Genomic DNA, 19,269 nt, shown 5'->3' on the forward strand with positions numbered 1-19,269 from the left:
GACTCACAGGCTCACTAATAACTCAGCGACCTTCTTTTACTTGCCAACAATTTCAACAACATTTGACCCATCTAATCCCTGAAACACATTGCCTTTTTAGCTGCTTTTTGTCCCCACCTCTGTGTTTTGTTTCTCAACTCTAAATGTTTTTTCTTTCTCCGTGACCTTTTATCCTTTAAAACTATGAAGAACTGTCTAAATACAATATGTCTTTAGTGAAGTGAAGTGATTATGGGGTTTAGGTGGGGCAAGGGTTGTCTTTTAGGTTAGTGCGTCGTCACGGTGCAGGTTAGATAGCCTTATTATTTGCATGTTGTAGCACGCCACACACCCACTAAACACCTTATTTAGCAACAGTTTTCAAATCATAGCTGAGGTCTTTTAAACACTGAAACAGCATTTGAAAATCATAAATCAGGACTCAAAGACTAAAAATCCTTTAAAAACAGACCCACTCAGATATCTAATTGGTGTGATGATTTGTAATATATTTTTGTTGTAGTTATTCTAATTGCAGTCATTGTAAATGACTGTATATATTGTAGATACATGTCTGTCGCTACAGCAAGAGAATTATTATTATTAGTAGTAGTAGTTGTGAAGTAATATAAAAGTAATATTATACCAGAAACACTAACATTCAATACTACTATATATATAAAAAACATTATAAAGTCTATTACTGCCACTTTCACAATAACCAAACAGGGAACACAATGGGGAGCCCTCCTGCACTACACACTGTGCAGGAAGTGAAACACACGCCAACACAGGTTCATGACTTACAAAAGGTGTCTTCTCACAGAGAGAAGACACGCTTTCCTACAACCCTGTCTAACTTAAACACTGTATCTCCAAGAGGAAAGCACCGAGTTGTACCAGCACAGGTCAGAAAATACACAACTATTGCCACCTTATGCCACACTATTGTGGCATAAGGTGGAGAAAGCAGAGGAAAACAAATAGAAGAAACAATAATGATCTAAAATGAGCCCAAACGAGGCATGTTTTTCATTTAAAAACTGCACTTTAAAGTGCTTGTAATGCTGTTGAGAGATGTTCAATTGGTTTCAGTATCAAGGTAGCATCAAACAGTGAATGATCATGCTATGAAATGTATTCCTTATTCTTGATTATCCTTGTCACTGCTAATTGGGATGTGGACAAACACCTCAGTGACATTTAGTGTCGCCAGCTGCCTCTTACCATGCAACAGAGATGATCTTAAAAGGGTGAGGTATGCTAGAAATTAACTGGTTCTTACAAAGTGTCATCCGACCACGTCTAAAGGCTATAATGTTTATAGCTGTTCCGAACAGCTGCACTTGAAGATGGAGGGAATAAGCATGCCGTCACAGAAAAGGACAAGACGCAATAATCATTCAAATGGGGGATAGCAGGGAATATTTTCACCGTCTCTCCTAAAAAAGGCCTAGTTTCTTACAAACACCTGACCAACCGCTGCATGAAGTGGTCATGCTTGTCAGATTGTTGGCTTTGGCAAAGTTGCTGGACTCAGCCCTACCCATTCCCAAGTCAGAGAGGTGTGGCAGAAGGGGGTTTCAGACTCTTTTGGAAGGTCCGACATGCACTTCGGTTGAAGCATACTGACGCCTTATCCAGGAGGTTCATGCTACCCTTCTAAGTTCTAACCCTCACATAATCAAGCAAGATGCGCCGGATCTCTGCAGTTGTAAACGGGACAACGAAAAGATGAGCGACACAGCAGGTAGGCCGTAGCAGTAGTAAAAACAATCATAATTCTTATTACTGTAATTGCAGGAAATGTAGTAGTGGAAGTGTAGTGAATAGAGCTTGTGCGAAAATGACTGAACACATCTCTTTCTCTCTCACTCACACACACACACACAGTGCAGTCCTTACGTCAAGTGTCATTAACAGATGTGTTTTTTCTTGCTGTTGACTCAGACTGTTCTTCAAGCGGTACTTCAAGTCAGGACGTGTGACAGCCCATAGAGACACACACACACACACACAAACAACCAACCACATAGGTTAAAAAAATAAATTAAAAAAAAAATCTGATTTTGCAAGCTGCAGTCAAAAAGAATAAACTGGATCATAAAGTTTCTGATTTCTCAGGAAAGGAGTATTGCAAAAGCAGCACATTTGTGTGTTTGCGTGTGTGTGTTGTGGCGACTGTCTCTTGCTTCCTGTTAAAGAGGTTTCAAGAAAGAGATGCTGACAAAAACCCAAGAGTGAGTCTATTTTTGGCTACAGAGAGAGAAAGAAAGATGAAGAGATAGCAGGGTTAAAAAAACAAAACAAAAAAAAACATAAGAGGTGTAAAAACAAGAAGAAAATGAATGATAAAAAACAAACAATAAGGGAAAATGGTAAAGAAGAAATACGAAGCAGCGTATGGCTGTGTGTGCCCTGACAGGACAAAGTGACGCTCTGCTGCTGTCTCCGGGTACAGAGGAAGCGTTGTGGCCTCTGTGTCTCATTAACAGACTCAACAGCCCAGTGTGCACAACATGCAGTGTTAATGCATCTCAAATAAAGTGTTTTCAGCTGAATGTGTCATATAGTTTTCTTTATTAAAATGTCCTTCATTCTTTCCAAAGTAAGTCAAAAACAGCTGACAAACAGTGCAACAGTCTGCGACACATTTGAGGGGAGCGCAGCAGAGCATTTTCTGCTCAACATTACTACATTTTGCAATTAAATAATGTTGAACTAATTTAAATGCTAAAATAAAGTTACAGAGCCAACGAAAATAGCCTGCTTGTTATTGAAAAGAGCAGGCAAAGGCTCACATTAACTGTAAATCGATTATTAGAAGCAGATGCTCCATTTGCTCTGGAAGAGCAGCACCCTGTTCCTCTTTCAGATCTCCCATCAAATCCACTGACACACTGGAATATCAGGTTCCCATTTTATGCAAGAAATCATTTTCGAAAAATGGAATTTTTTTTTTTACAAATTTTGCCTCTCATTCACCCGTTCTCTCTCTCTCTCACACACCAATGGCTGCAATCTACTGGTCGAACAAGTAATTTAGGGGTTAGTGGGGATTGAACCGGCAACTCTGCGATTAGTGGATGACCCACTCTCCCTCCTGAGCCACATTCACCCGCAATTCCAAGACAATTTAAACGACCTCTACCAAACAGTTCTCATTTACGGTTTTAACGATGAGCCCAGGATAAACCAGGATATTCTGAACTTAAAGTCTGACTTATTGATTAGCCAGATTTCTTGGTTCATGAACAGCAGATTTCCAGATTGGAAATCAAATTCACTCAATTACCACAAATGCACACTAACTGTAAGAGATTGTCAGTCCAATGCTGAATAATTGATTCCACATGATTTGTCAATAAATACTTTTTTTGCAGGGCATTGAGAAATGTTAGTCTTTTCATCGGTCCACATAAATTGATGTTTTCATCTGACGCTATTTTTAGTGTTTTCAGTGGACGTTTGAGTGACATTTAAGTCACATGCCTCATGTATGTCATGATGTGCTCACTGATTTTGCTTTTACTGATACACCAATTTGTCTTCTTCTCTTCTTCTACAGCTTAAAAACATTTTGTGACATTTCGACTGTTTTGTTAAAGTTTTTTGACGTTTCCACTCAGTTTTTTTTTTTTTTTACGCGCAAATTAAAAATGCGCATAAAAACGTGTGGATGGAAACGCACTTACCGAGTTCCCGGTTATCCAGAGTTACCAGGATGTGTAGCACCATGAAAATGCTGACACTGTTATGACCCTCGTGTCACAGCATGGTTTGTTAATGTTAAACGCCACATGTAGCACCTTTAACTGCAGAGGTTAAAGGACAAAATGGGGAAAACATTTGCAGACATAGAAAACTATAAGAAAATGTTTTACTTATTACAAACTATGAAACTATGTAGCTTTAGCTAACTGAATCAGCTGAGTGGATATCATCATCTCTCTGACACAGACATGACACAGTTCAGATCCAAGAGACAAACAAAACTCGTGCTTTCTGTTGTCAGTCTCCATTAGCCAGCCGACAGCAGAGAGAGAGAGACAGGGAAGTGATAAACAGTACACACACACACACACACCTTCCACTGATTGATAACACATGTTAGCACATTAGCACCTCTACACACACACACACACACATATATACAAACGCACACCTGTCAAGACTGAAACGTGTTCTCTCATTAGTGATAACACAAACACACACAGCTGCTACTGATTGAGAGCGCACGTTAGTTCATTAGTGACTACACACACACACTAGAAATATTGTTGTCTCCTCATCATTAGCACATTTCCAAAGTGAGTGTCACTATGATAGACACAGCCGCTGTAGACTCATCAACTTTGTCTCTCTCTCTCTCACACACACACACACACACACTTTTCCTTAATGGCCTGTTACAGACTGAAGCCTAATGGTGGTTTAGACTTTGCAGCCACAGGAGGGAGGAGGAATGACGGGGCAAGATGGAGAGGAAAAGGACAGGGAGGTTCAGACTGGAAGAAGAAAAATGAGAGAAACAGAAAAACAGCAGGAGGGAGAACAAGAGAGAAGGAGAGATGGAGTGAGATCAATACAAGGACATAAAAGGCAAGTAAACTCATCCAAAGTCACTTCACCCACCTATTGCTGATATAAATCTTTGTGGCGTTCATGTTCCACATAAGAAGAATGATGTGCCTTTTGAGGTGAGGCTCTTTAAAGTGAAAAAAGCAAGTGTTCAACCTGAAGTGACAAAATGTTCACAAAATGATGTTAATGATGTTATTAAAGCAGCTTTGGAAACTGAAGTGAAACATGAGAGCTATCTTTCTGGAACAAAATCAAAGACTGCAGCTCCCAGGGTCAACATTTACACGTTTTATACACATTTTGGGCTTATTAGTGATTTTCTGCAAATGTTTTCATTTGTATTGTTTGACATTTGCCTTCTGATAAACTGCTACTATCAGGTATTTTCCCCCCAACTTTCTTTCAAAGATACCATGGATAGATAGAAAGCATAGGTCAAATAATCATTTTTAACTACCAACAAAGCTCTCAGAGGAGTACCTCAATAAAAAATGGTAGACAAATTTGTGAAGAATCTAATGTAAAAATGGAATTAAAAAGCCTTGACTGACTGGCTAGCTCATACAGGGACAATAATAGGATTCACTAGTATTTAATTATTTTTTAAAATACTGCTTAAAGTTTGTTTAAGTCTCCCTGAAGCATCAGGTGAGTGGAGTTTCCCCATTAAGTGCAAATCTTGTGGGCTAAGTAACATTCACAGAAACAGCATTTTGTGATTGACAGTTCATTCTTGCAAAAAGCAACGAACAAACAATCCCAACTCATGGTCCACTAACTTGCTCGTTCCACAGCTTTTGATCGTATCACACAGTCTTCATCAGTAGATGGACTTTGTACAGTGCCATGACAACTGAGCAAACTTTTCATTATTCCGGCACTTTTAGGACCTCTTGTCCGTGTTGTCTTAAAAGTTGAGTTTGATGATTTATTCTATACCTGTCAAGCTGAACAACTGGACAAACTTCATCTGCGGTTGAAAGCTGTGGAACAAGCAAGTAAATGTCAACAGTATTTTGGGAGTCAAAGCGTCTTTCACTAATTGAAATCGATCAAATTATTTGAAAAAACACCCATCTAGGTACAGAAATAGAGAAAAATTTAATCTACAAAACAAGTAAAAGCTTTTTTCATGTACTGTCTGGTCTGATGGATACTGATTAATTTGTAATAAACGAAGTAAGTTAGACTGATCATGAAAGTGAGCTGCTGCAAGGAAGCTAGAAAGACAGAAAGTGTGTCAGAAACAAAAAGACTTTAGAATAGAGACCCAGAGATGGTGAGAGAAAAGAAAATATGAGAGGTTTTGAGCAACAGTAGATAGATGAAGGGAGGACAGGATGAAAGCAAAGAAAGGAAGGACGGGATGAGGAACAATGGAGGTCAGAAGAGAGAGAGGGAGCATGTACAGATCAAGGCAGGAGGAATAAAGCACAACCAGGTGGCAGCAATGAAAGAGAGGAATTGAAATAAGATGGGACACAAAAGATTAACACTGAAAAGAGTAAAAAAAAATACAGACGGGGGATGAAGTGAAGAGTGAAACCACAAAAAAATGTTTCCTCTTTTTAATAATACAAAGGCTCCAAAAATGGACAGAAGGCATTTTGAGTGAGTTGTAACGCAGTTTGCACCTATATTTGACTCCTTTTTCAACCGTGATTGACAAAAATCATTATTTGAACATTTATCTATACAAAATCATTTCAAATTATTTTATCAGTCAGATCCAAATTGGCTTATAAGAGTCCCCTCGTTTAATGGTGTGACGTCTCGGGGAACATGAGGTCAAATCAAGAGAAACTGGGTCGGACGGCTCCAGTTAAACACCAGTCAGGGAGACAGACCTACTTTTAGATTCACTGTGCATGGCCGAATACACTCATGCATGTATGATTAGCAGACTATGTGCAGTAATTTCATTATAGCAAATCAATTATACACGCTGTGTCCATTGTGGATCATGGCAAGTTAACAGCTTTACCATAGATTACCTATAAAATACAAGCAGTCATATTGGAGGTGGTTATGTATCTGGGGCATGATGGTTTTAATGAGGTGAATGTGTAGAACTGCAAATATTAAAATCAGGACAAAAGCTTTTCATGAAAAACAAATTTTATTCACTGCTCAAACGACTTTAAAAGATATTAACATTCTTATATTGGGTTTATAATTAATGAAAAGCATTAAATACAACTACAGTGACAATACACAAACAGCTGCCTTTGTTCACCAACTGCAGCTAGTTTTTAATGCTCCTTGGAGGAGGTCTGTACTCACCTGCCACAGCAACCTGCGCAGAAACATTTTTAAATCAAACTTTTTTTTTAATGTCAAAATTCCCACTTTATGATAGATAGAGATAGTTATAGAATGAGTCAACAGAAAGACAGTCAAATATAGTTTTACAATTTGACTGACATGTTGTGGGCTTTCAACCCAAGTTGATGAAGTTGATTTGACATTTGATTTGGTGATGATCTGGAACTGTGATTTTGTCACGCTGCATTCACATAATGGCATTCAAGTCCAACGGCTACACGTTTGTAAGCCATTTTCAAACCAGAAAGAGAAATGATCAACATAACATTATTTTTACAAGATCCATAGCGTCTCCAGTTCAAGATAAAAGACTCACCACATGGGAACACAGTTAAGTTTTGGTTTGGGTAGTACCGCTTTCTATATAGCCAATATAAGTGGGAGTCAATCAGAAGCCTGATTGAAACAGCATTGTTGTTTATCTTAGATGATAAGCTCATAGTCACAGAGAGTGTGCAGGCATTCATCAAACAGTCAAAAGACTGTAGATAACAGAGATTCATCTGTTATTTTACTGGTATTTGACACTTGTAGAGCTGACACTGCTCTGTGGCTTGAAATTGAAGTTACCATGTTGAGTCTATGCACTAGTCGCACTATAGAGCAAGGTTTTGATGAGTGGGTCCCGTATTGTTTGTTATCTTCAGTTCTAGCAGCACGGTACCAGCGCAGGGGGAACATGACACACATTTCTCTCCCATTTCTGTGATGGCTTCAGAGTGAACAGAATAATTAATCTGCAATGAGTTTTGAAGAATTGAAGACTTTACTGGGACGTGCAACTAATCTGGTCCCTCTCTAAAATACACCTTTTGGTCTTGAAATATTCATCTGCTAGGCTACTTTAGCTCCCACTTTTAGCGTTTTTAGGACATTTTTACTTCGGCTGGTAACATCTGGCTGGTTATTCTGACAATTAGTTTTCTGTTTTCATTGCTATGAAAAATTAATGAATGCATATTTTTTAATCTATGTGTTGGCTTGTTCTACCTTTTCTTGTTTCATTGATACCGTGTACATTTTTTAGTTGTTTGCTTGTATTGTTGTTGTTGTTTTGTGTGAACCCCAGGAAGACTAGCATCCACTCTGTGGAAGCTGATGGAAAACCAAATAATCCAATTCCAAAGAATAAATCTGGCATTTGCCTCAAAGATTGAGATGTGACTGTGTGACATCCCTTGGTTTAACTCAGTTCCACATTATCAACAAGTTGCGGCAGTAAAGTAAATAGACTGCACTTCTATAGCGCTTTTCTAGTCTTCCGACTACTCAAAGCACTTCACACACACTACATATTACATTTCACACTAATGGCAGGTGCAAACCGCTCAAAGAAACTAACTAAGCATTCACACACCGAAGGCACACAGCAATTTGCCGTTCGGTGTTCGACATGGGGGAAGCCGGATCGAACCGCCGACCTTCCGATTGGTGGACGACCTGCTCTAAAAGGACTTCTTAAATGTTTTGAGGTAGAAAATGCAGTGAGGATATTTGTTCAGCCTTAACAATGCGTTTTGTGCAATCTTTGTACCAGCGACTGAACAACACATCTTAAATAGTCAGGCCGCCTCCTCAGTCCTGCCAACCTGTTGTGAGGGTAAATATGGGTATTAGAGCCTGCTGTTTGCTGTGTGGATTTCTTATATAACTGACTCTGGATCTGTCTCTCTCTGCTACTTTCCACTCTGCCTCCATCTCTCTCCCTCTTCCACTTACTAATTTTCTCCCTTCTGTCCATCTCCATCTCTCTCTCTCCTCATCTCTTTCCACCTCTCTCCCCTCTTAATATTGACCCACACACTATTGCAGCTGGTCACATCAAGCCAAGGGCATAAATCAAAGCACACACACACAAACAACACTGGCCATCCCACACACTCATGCACTCTCCTCAAGCCATTTCTGTTTACCGTCCCACACACACACACACACACACACACACACACACACACACACACATCTATAACTCGTCCGCCTCTCCATTGCAGTAAACACCCACACAGATTTCTGCATAGGGAGCAAGATGCAGATAAAAAAGAACAAATATAGTGGGGGTTTGATTCCAAAGCACCGTGCAGGAAATCACAGGAATGGGGAGAAAAAAAAAAAAGACAAAAGTAGTGCTACCTGTTGGTCACCACGCAAAACGCCAGAAATACGACTGGTTATATAATCTGAAGTGGTGCTGCTATTTTAGTAGGAAAAGTGTTTGTTTGGGAAGCAGAGAAAAGTTAAGATTTATGATTGTTCACATCTAAAAAAAGACATCAAGGTGCAGATGATACAAAAATGGTACTAGGAAAAATTATTCTAAAAGCTAATAGGAAAAAGGAAAAATAAATAGAAAGAAAGGTTGAGTATAATGTAGAATAGGTTGCTGGTGTTTATTTTGAATTATATTTGTTTTTGGAAGAAAAAAAGGTCTTGTAAAATTGTTTGAAAAACCTGCTGAGAAATAAATAAAAATGGAAATAATTAAAGAGTGCAGGTCCGAGTTAGAGAACGAAGACAAAAGGAGGAGGAAGAAGAGCTGTGATGGAAATAATAGGGATGAGCCTGTAGGAGAGACGGAGATAGAAAGGTAGAATAAAGGAAGGAAATGTCTTGTGTACCCTGCCTCACATGGAAAGAAACCTAATGAAGGTACTGCCCTTTTCTCTGTGTTTGTGTGTGTACTTCTATGTGCACGTCCATTACAGCCTGCGTGATCAGCCTACTCAAAGCCACAGCGGTCGGGCCTCGTACACACACACAAATCACAAACACACACAATTCACAGGAGCTGTTTGCTCTTACGCCTCATTCTCTTCCTGTGTCTTCTTTATTTTCCGCACAGTAAATGAGAGCAAGGCAAACAGGAGGAGGAGGAGGAGGAGGAGGAGATGGGAAGAGGAAAGAGAGTGAAACCTTATGTAAATGAGCCTGGAGGTGGAGAGAGACAAAAGGGAAGAAAAGACAAAAAGAAAGCAAGAAAATCAGGTGGTCACAGGTCACTCACTCAAAAAGCTGATTAAAAAGAGGAGACAGATCTAATACGCAACTACAGACCTTTGTTACAACATGTGTTGACAGTTTGTCCTTTAAAGTGAGTGCACAAAACTTAAAAACCACTATGTGCAGCAGTTTTTGTTTCTCAAATTTAGCATCACATGTCCATTTCCCACAAGCCAACTGCTTCCTGTGGCAAAACAAGACAATGCTACTTGACACGAGCAGCAGACGACAGAAGCAGCGCGACCAGATATAACAGCAAAACGTTTCTCAGACTCAGCATAGTTTTTTTCTGTTATATTCGGCTTAGGCGCTGTGGGGAAGAAAAAAAAAAAAAAAAAGCTCAGGCATTGTGCCCAAGTCTTATAATGTAGCGAAAACCATGCTGTTTATTCTGGCATCATGTTCCGCCTAGTTTGGCGTCACCGCTCTAACAATAGGAAAACAATGGCACAGCCAGCGCAGAGCGGTTTTACCGCTGATCATGTGTGGGCACCTTCACCCTGCGAGTAGCCACTATGTCACCACATATTTTGTGAAGACAAACGGACAAATTTCTCTGTGCCACTGTGACCGGGTTAGCCTACATATTGAAACAATAAAAAAAAAATTTAAAAAATTAAAACAAGCTGCTAATTCTGTATCAAAAGTGCATCAGAGAAAGTACTGTAGTCGAAGACAAAGATGTCTTATAAACTCTGACATTTAAAGTCTTACCATAGTTTTAGCGAACCATTTAAGTGTTCTTCAAACAGCTTAGTTCATCAACATTGCTCAGTGGATAGTTGTCATGCAAGGATAGCAGTCAAGACGTCTGATTAAGATAATGTGAGGTTGCAACTATGCACGTAGATATGTTATATGTAGAGCTGCATGTTCTCTGGATTTATGGCAATGAACACTTGATGAAACACTTGTTCTTCTTAGACCCTAAACTGTTATAATTAATCAATCAGTCAAATGGGATGAGTGCAGGCTGTTAATAACCATTACAATAAACAGTAAATATGGTACTAAATAAAGTTTTGTTTTTCTCTCACTTTTTAGATTAGTCATGTAGTTGGTTAGATACATTTGGAACTAGAAGAGTGCACTCCGTATAGTGCAGATCTCCGCCAGGTGTGTCTGGGGGCATGTGGGTGGGGAACAGGGAGTGCAGTGCAGGTTGTGTGTCCAGCATGTATGCATGAGAGTAGTGCAATGAAGGGGAGGGAGTTGTTTTGTATAGTATAGTCTCAGTTTTCTTTAAAGATGCATGGAATAGTGTAATGGTATTGTAAGCGAGCGCCCTTGGTTTGACTGACTGTATTGTTTTGACAAAAGCCAAAATGTGGCCTGCAACAGACTATGCAAGCCTTGTTTTTAGCCTAGCCGACTGCCGGAAATGCCTTGTGCTATGTTGTAACGCATATCGTAAAAAAGGCGAATACTGCTGAAAAGACAAAAGTCTAAACTCACCGCTCAGTGAATAAAATAGGTTTTTCAAAAATTGTTTTAGTCAACTCAGTTTTACTCACCATAACCACCAAAGGTCACTGAGCATGCAGTCACATATGTGCTGATGGGTCTGGTAGTATGTGAGATTAGCTGCGGACAGGTACGCATGAATGCACCCTTATGCCTGGCGGAGATAATATGGCACTAAAATTAGGAACTGACTTCCTTATTCTAATATGATCTGTGAACAATGACACACTCACTGCTGCTCTGAAATCTGATGTTCCAGCATCTGGTTTGTTTCTGTTGCTATTGGACGCGACATTAACTATCAGAGAAACAAGGGGCATGATTTATGGCATTGTTTTCCACTTTTAGTTCAAAAAACTCAAACTGGTTCTCACAGATATCAAGCAACAAAACATTTACAGTGTGAGCATTTGCCTATCAAATAAAACTGAAAAGGTAGGGTTGTGAATTTAAATCAATTATGACTTGTAGAGATATAAAATTTGCTATGATTCCCCAGTATCAAAAAGCGTGTCTCTAAACCCAAGATATTAATTACAGCCAACGCGCACATCTCCAGTCTACCGAGGGCTATCGCTGCATCTGTATAATTATTTAGGGACTTGTGGGTGAGGAACTGAATTAATCTAATGGTGTCCGGATGTCATGTCACAGTTGATAAGAATTAGCACCTTCTTAACAAGTGCGCCAACAAACTGCCGCTCTAACAAGTACGGTAACAGGCGGGGGACAAAACGAGGGGAGGCAAACGCACGACAGGGGACTAAGAGGCTGCATTAAACATCTTAGCACAATACAGCCAAATACATCCAAAACACACACACACCCCCACACATACACACACACCCACACCAATAAACAAATGCACTCACCCACATGTACACAAACAAACAAAGGGATACACAACCACGCTAATCCGCTCAGGCTATTGTTGTCACTAAAGCATAATCCTGGACACAATGACTAGCTTAATCTAAGTCACATGACTGTAGGTACACACGATCAACACACACACACACACACACGCAGACAGAAGCATAAATATACAAAGAACTAAACTTAACTGTCAAATTTGATTGACAGCTGGTGAATCCAAGATCCTTGACCACCACTAGCAGCAGCTTCTTTCAGCCAATAGGAAGGGAGCTGCATGATGACATCGTCGCATTGAAATTAAAGACCGAATACTAATTTTTTTTTTTTTTTATTAACTTTGTCACATAGAGAACGTGCTACTGTTCGTAAAGCTGTCGCCCCATATATTTTCTGTATAAATATGTCTTGTCACATTTCGCTGATGTTGACGTCGACTGCGCTTTTTGTAGAAATGAAAATTAATCACTTACCCATCTCTTTTGTAATGTTACCGCCAAATTTTGGTCAGATTTTAGTTGTGATTTTCAACAACATAAAGACAATTTTAAACTTTCTGTTGAAGATGTTATAATATATTCTGAATGTAAATTGATTGTATTGTCCATGTGATGACGTTAATGGGAAAATGTTTTTATTTCAAAAATGTCAGTTTTCTAAAACAAACAAATGTTTACTCTTTGCTTTCATGATTGAGATTTGGTAACCCTCTAAAATTAAAAAAGGGTATATACACAATTAAAGTTACAACTACATTTTTGAAAATACTTTAATCTGCCTTATTTTAATTTTACTGCATGTTTTTGTCTTTATTTATCCTTTATTGTCTGTCCTTTCTATTTTATATTTCCTTTAATATGATTTGATTAAACCTTACATTAACACTGTTTAACACTAATGATGACATTTTCTACTGGGTGACTTGATATAAAGACAGAAGAAAACTGCACTAGTGACGCTTAAGTAAGGTACTACTATGTGGTCATGGCTTTTATCTATAATTCTCTTCCCCCACTTCCTGCCCCGAGACGCTGAAACCATGGCAACACTCTATGGTGTTCTCATGCCCTTTTATGGGCGCGCACATCACCATAAACGCCACATTACGGCGGTCCCCGATGAGATTAGCCGATCAATACCAGACTGATATCCAATACCATTATCTGCTCCAGGAACAAATGTGTATGGAATGCCGTCCCCATGACGACAGGGGTTGGCCGGGTATCCTGTGTTTCCTATTGATCTGTGTTTGATTTACAGTTGACGGCCAATGCAGGTAATGGATAACGATTTCAGCACACACACATATATGATAATAATTTGGGCAGCTGTCATCTGTGTGTTTGTGCACTGAAAATAATGCATTTCTCATTGCAGATATTAGTTCATCAATAACCAATGAGGCAGATTTGTGTGTTTGTGTGTGTGAGTGTATTTGCCAGTAAGAGGCTAATATCAAACAAACAGTCAATATCTTACTGTAAAACACAGTCCAGAGGCCAATAAGAGCTATCAGAAGTCCAATAAGGGACTGTGAGATTATGTCAGATCGGCTATCAGAGATTTGAACACAACTCGTCATCACAGTGGCGGTAAGAGAGGAAAATAAAACAGCCAGGAAGTGGGCCAGGCCTGAGCAGGAAGTCAGCTGACCTCAGCAGATACAAGGGTTGGATACGATCAAAGGTCTGATTTTAAGTGATGATAAAGAAAGACAATCTAACAGAGAAAAGACAAAGACGGATAAAGTGAAAGATCCTTCAATGGGTTGATTGATGCAGTTGACACGTTAGGAGTCAAAGTGTGTGTGACAGTAGAGTGAAAGCCCTCAGATAAAGGTAAGTGTCCTTCAAATCCACATGCACACATCCATTCCTTGGTGAAATGTTTAAAAGTTTATATTATCTCTTAAATAAATGAGCAGCACAAATGTTTAATCAAGGTTCCCAGCGAGGCACTGATGAAAATTTCCATGACTTTTCCATGACTTTCCCTGACTAAGTTAAAAGCACTTCCATTTACTAAAGATTTTATTCCTCCCTGGTTTGCTAATGTTGTTTTTACCTTGGAGAAGTTCTGTCTTAATATGTATAAAGTTAAAAAATAAATAAATAAATCTGTCAAAAGGGGCATGATGTTTCAAAAATGTCCAAAAACAGCTGAAAACTAACATCTATAATACAAGATGGTGAAAGATTAAGCTGTAAAATAAAATTCTCTAATATTACCTGACACTTCCCTGAGATTTAAGCCAGTTTCCTGACTTTTCCTGTTAAACACAAACCTGTCAAAAATTCAATGATATTCCTGAAGCTCTGGGAACCCTGTTTAATGGATAACACTGCAGGGGCTATAATCCCACCTCCAAACACACACACACACACACACACTCTCTCTTTCACTCTGCCTTTTCCTACCTTGGCCCTTATCTGTCCCGAGGTCGACACTTTGCGGATCAACTTGTGTGACGTCTCTTCTTGCTCCCCGTCGCTGTCTGATGACTCTTCTCCAGCTTCTCCAGCCTGGCATAAGAGGAAAAAAAAGTGTGTCAAATATTACTAATACACAATATCTGGAGCCCCAGTAAATTTACTGAATTTTGAGGTCTTTACCACCCAGAATCACGTGAAAGGACATCAGTAACCAAAATTGAATCCTTTTAAAATGTAGTACATGTAGCAGAAATGTTCAGTCATTGATTTAGGAGAAACTCTTCTTTGTTGCATGTGATTTGGTTGATGGGCTGCTATTCCGATGACTGAGCGGTTTAATCGGATTCAGCTACATCTGATTAGTCATCTGCAGCTACCGAGTTTACTGTGTTGCTTACTGCTTTTAGACTGCCTTTTGTGTGTGGTGAGATTTGAACTTCTACAAGAGTCAATAAAACTACTTCAAAGCAGAGCCGTGGCCACAATCTGGGAAATACTGGGGTCATAAGCTCAAGCAGCCCCAAATTCTTCTGAAGACATTTTGTATAATTTTCTATTCATTTTGATATTTTTACATGCTCAATTCACTCGGGTTTTGTATAAAAAATAAATAAAAATAAAGTTTTTTCCAGCGAGTTTTGTACATATAAACTATCGTAGTTTAATAGTCCGAACAACAATAACCCATAAAATTACAGTTCTGCATATTTAAACAAAATAAACAACAACAACAACTACTGGAAGCCATTGTCCTTACAACCTTAATTAATGTGTTGTCACCAGTTAGATTGTCAAAATTAGAAAAATAACAGCTTCAATCCCTGAGGAGCTACGCATTAGTGACAGTTATGTCCAGTTACCTAACGTCATAGTTCCCTCATGGTAACGTTATCACGAAGACGCGTATCAGAGGGGGTTTAGACGTGGGCCAGGGTCCAACATGTCTGGATGTTAGCAATAGCACCTTTAGCTGTTAAACTGTTCTAATTATTCATATTTTTTCATTTTTCCATAATTTTTTTCTGTCTTAAATTTTCAAATTCAAGTCCAAAAAATGTTGGTATCTGCCTCATTTGTAACTTTAAATTATAAAATGTAAACTACACTTTAGGTCTCTATATTCCCAAAAAAAATACCAAGGACATGACCTCTGTGTCATCAGTAATAGCTGCTTCAGAGTTTTCAGATGGATCATTTTTGACTAATTCATTTATTCCTGTGGTATTTCAAAGTAAAGACAGAGAAGTGGGAATCACTGAATGTCTGGAATCAGCTTCTCAGCCATTTTGCTCTTGCAAGGCACTTGTACTTAATACTCATAAAAATAAATCACATTGGATGGGAAACTAAGATGCCTAGAAATGCAGTAGTACCACTAAAGTTTATTGCGCAACATGCTTGTAGACACATTTACTGAGTCTCCCTACTGCTTAACCTTATTGGCAATGAATGGACTTCTCTTGACTCATTCATTCTGATGCCTGCATTATGAACGCATGGGTTACCTTTTGATTCATCACTTCCTGTGCACGGAGAAGATTTGACTGCTTACTTTGATAGTAATTTGGCCATACATGGTGAAGAGTTAGATGCCCAATGTTAAGATGCTGTAAACTCACCACTGCTTAAGCTGTTTGTTTTCTTTATTTCAGAAGGCTTTTAAAAAAACAAAACACTTATTTTGACATATTCTAAAGAGTTATACAGCAATGTGTCTTATTTCCCCTGCAGGATGGGTACGGCTGAGTTTATATAATCTTCGTAGGAACAGGCAGGTGTGGGATTGAAAAAACAGACTCTCACAAAGATATAATTTAAGTTATTATATAATTTGTGTTGAATTATATATATATATATATATATATATATATATATTATATAATATATGTTGAAGATGATGTTGATTTAGATTTCCAGTGTTGAGATGATGTGAAATCACCCCAGCTCACATTAAAAAAAGCTTTAAATAAACAAGTCTCGAGAATCTTTAAAATCAGTTTGCTAGCCCTCCTCTTAGGTTGCAGGTCAAATTAAGCAGTTAAAAAGTTAAAAAAAAAGAAACTAAAGTAGTGATTTTATAAGAATAAAGGCTTTTTTTGATTCTGCAGCGCTTAAGGTGTGCAATTAACATGCAAGTTTCTTAGAAGTGTAAAGGAAATCTGGCACCATATTCACCCATTATGTAGCAGAGCCCATATATGCCCATTACTTGGGCAAAGAAAGTACATCAGTGGTGTTTTATAACAGAGAATCAGGACACTTTCCCTGCTGCAGCCCCACTTTGCAAATTAGCCATATTTTTACATTGGCTTGCAGCTTTAAACATAGATTGAACAGTACTTACAATATGAGTCCTTTCAGAGTCCGCTTGGGGTGACCCCAGCGACTCGCCGTGCCCCTCCACATACAGGACGTTGGGGTTTAGTTTAGAAGCCATGACGAGCTCAGTCGAAGGCAAAGGAAGAGAGAGGGAAGACAGCGGCGGGATGGGAAGAAGGACAGAGAGAGTGAGAAGACACAGATATAGCAATGGATGCAAAGTTTGCCAGTTGCAGAACAAGAGGAGGGCTTCTGAATAAAAGAGGAGAAGAAGAAGAAGAGATGGAAGAGGAAAGAGTGGAGTTTGGCGTGATGAAAGCTTGGCTAAGTAGAGGAAGAGAGGAGAGGATGACGAATGGGACAGCAGGCTCCGGGATGCCACACTCGTCCTCTTGCCGATCTCTCTATCCAGGGCCAACTCTGGAAAAGATGAAGGGATGAATTATTGATTAGGAGAGAAAAGCTCTCTCCAGTTTTTTGGGTTTTTTTTGGAGGGGGCGGAGGCGGGTAGCAGCTCCCTCTCTGGAAGTTAACGAACATATAAACTACTGTCTTTCCCAACTCCCTCTTCTTCTTCTACTATAATTAATCTTTCCTCTTCCTCCTCCATCACATTTCAGTTAGAGAAACAATGACGGCCACTTCGGCCACTTCTCTTTCTCAGTTCCTCTTTACTCCTTCGTGCACTTGTGAGAAAACACTGGAGGTTTTTACAGTTCAGCCCAGTCTGTTTTAAACAGAGCCGTTGTGATGCAGTGCAGCCTCTTCGGGCAAGTGACACAGTCAAAACCATGATGATGATGATGGCAATGATGAAGATGAATGAGAAACATGACGGTGACAAGGGCAAACACGGTACAGGGATGATGGTAATGATGACAGTGATGATGATGATTATCATAAGGCTCATTACAGGAAGACTATCCCGCATTATACATGCAACAACATCAGATGCACTCATTAACGCACGCGCTCTTGCACGCGGAGCAGCCGCTAAGTATTATATATTATTTGAGCCGACGTCTTTTAACATGCAGCGGTATTAAAAGACACCCAAAAAGTGAATCCATGTATGCTGTGTGCAGGCGGGCGCGCACGTGTGTGTGCGTTTCCTTGATTACGATGTGGGCACGTTATTCAAAAACCTGTGTGCATCTCACTTGACTGCCGCCCCCGATGACACCAAACTTGAACACATGAATCTTGAAAACAGACAGAAATAAAAATAAACACTGTGCATGTCGGCCTGTAGGAAGCTTTTCTGTCTGTTAAACTGTGTTTTTTTTTGTGGCTTTCGGGTTTTAAAAAAATGAATAATAAAAGAAAAACGGATGCACAACAGGCTGTCGTGCGCCTCAGCCAGCTTGATCATTCATTCCGTCCATATCGCCGTTAAGCCTACAGTAGGAGCTCTCGGCGGACAAGCAAAATAAATATCAATATTCAATTGCATATTCGTCAAATGGGCTCAGTTGTCACAAACGCGAAAACATGTATCAGCGACCTGGACGGCCACCGTTAGCGCGCGGCCACCTCCTCTGCACAAACAAACACCCTCTGTGCTCTCATGTGTCGATAAAATATGGATATTATTTACCTTCGCCCGTTAATTTCGTCCTCCTTCTCCTCCGGCGGAGGTTAATCAGCGGCGGTGTCTCCCCGCTCCTGTTGCCCGGCCTGGGTCGCTCGTCAGCCGGCGTTGGGTGCTCGCGGGCGGCCGGCGGTCAGCAACGGCGTGCGGGTCTCTCCGGTGGTGCTCGCCTTGCAGAGAGAGACGCGGTCATACGCATAGCGTCGGCGCAGATCTGAATCAGGTAGGAAGAGGAGGGAGGTGGAGGAGGAAGAGGAGGGAGCAGGGGGCGAGGAGACAGAGAGAGAAAGAGAGAGATTTGAAAGCGACCGTGTTTGAGTCGCCTCGAATCGCTGTTCCGAGGTTAAACTGAGAGCAAATAACGCGCACACGCACGCATGCGCGCGCAGGAGAGCTCGCGAAGGCGACACAGGCCTCATACAGCCTACACAGAAACACCAATTAACAACCAGATGCCAACTAATATGAACCGTTGAATGAAGAAAAAAAAAAAAAAGAAGTTTGGAGAAATGTGTAATCAGATTTTCTCTCCTGAGCTCTTGACAACATTAGAGCACTTAACAATATGAGTGTGGTATTACATTGCATTGATTTGAAAAGTTAAAATCGATTAATATCACATTAAGGTGTTTCTTTTCTTTGAAGCACCGCCTAGAAATGCTGGTGTAAAAGCCTCTGACTGACTTACTGAAGAACATATCTGTG

At 39.8% G+C, this 19,269-nt stretch overlaps 1 protein-coding gene across 1 annotated transcript in view; it reads right to left on the bottom strand.

Annotated features, from left to right (window-relative positions):
- si:dkey-172j4.3 (diacylglycerol kinase eta) overlaps positions 1-19,003 on the bottom strand; it is a 78,961-nt gene extending 59,958 nt beyond the window's left edge. Inside the window, exons 1-3 of the mRNA XM_044184532.1 lie at positions 18,571-19,003; positions 16,999-17,393; positions 14,640-14,744 (exon numbers count right to left, since the gene is read on the bottom strand). Coding sequence (XP_044040467.1) covers positions 14,640-14,744; positions 16,999-17,091 — 198 coding nt within the window. The 5' untranslated portion in view covers positions 17,092-17,393; positions 18,571-19,003. The remainder of the gene's footprint in view (positions 1-14,639; positions 14,745-16,998; positions 17,394-18,570) is intronic.
- Between the last annotated feature and the right edge of the window lie 266 nt (positions 19,004-19,269).

Source organism: Siniperca chuatsi, linkage group LG22, assembly GCF_020085105.1.
Source record: "Siniperca chuatsi isolate FFG_IHB_CAS linkage group LG22, ASM2008510v1, whole genome shotgun sequence".
Taxonomy (NCBI): domain Eukaryota; kingdom Metazoa; phylum Chordata; class Actinopteri; order Centrarchiformes; family Sinipercidae; genus Siniperca; species Siniperca chuatsi.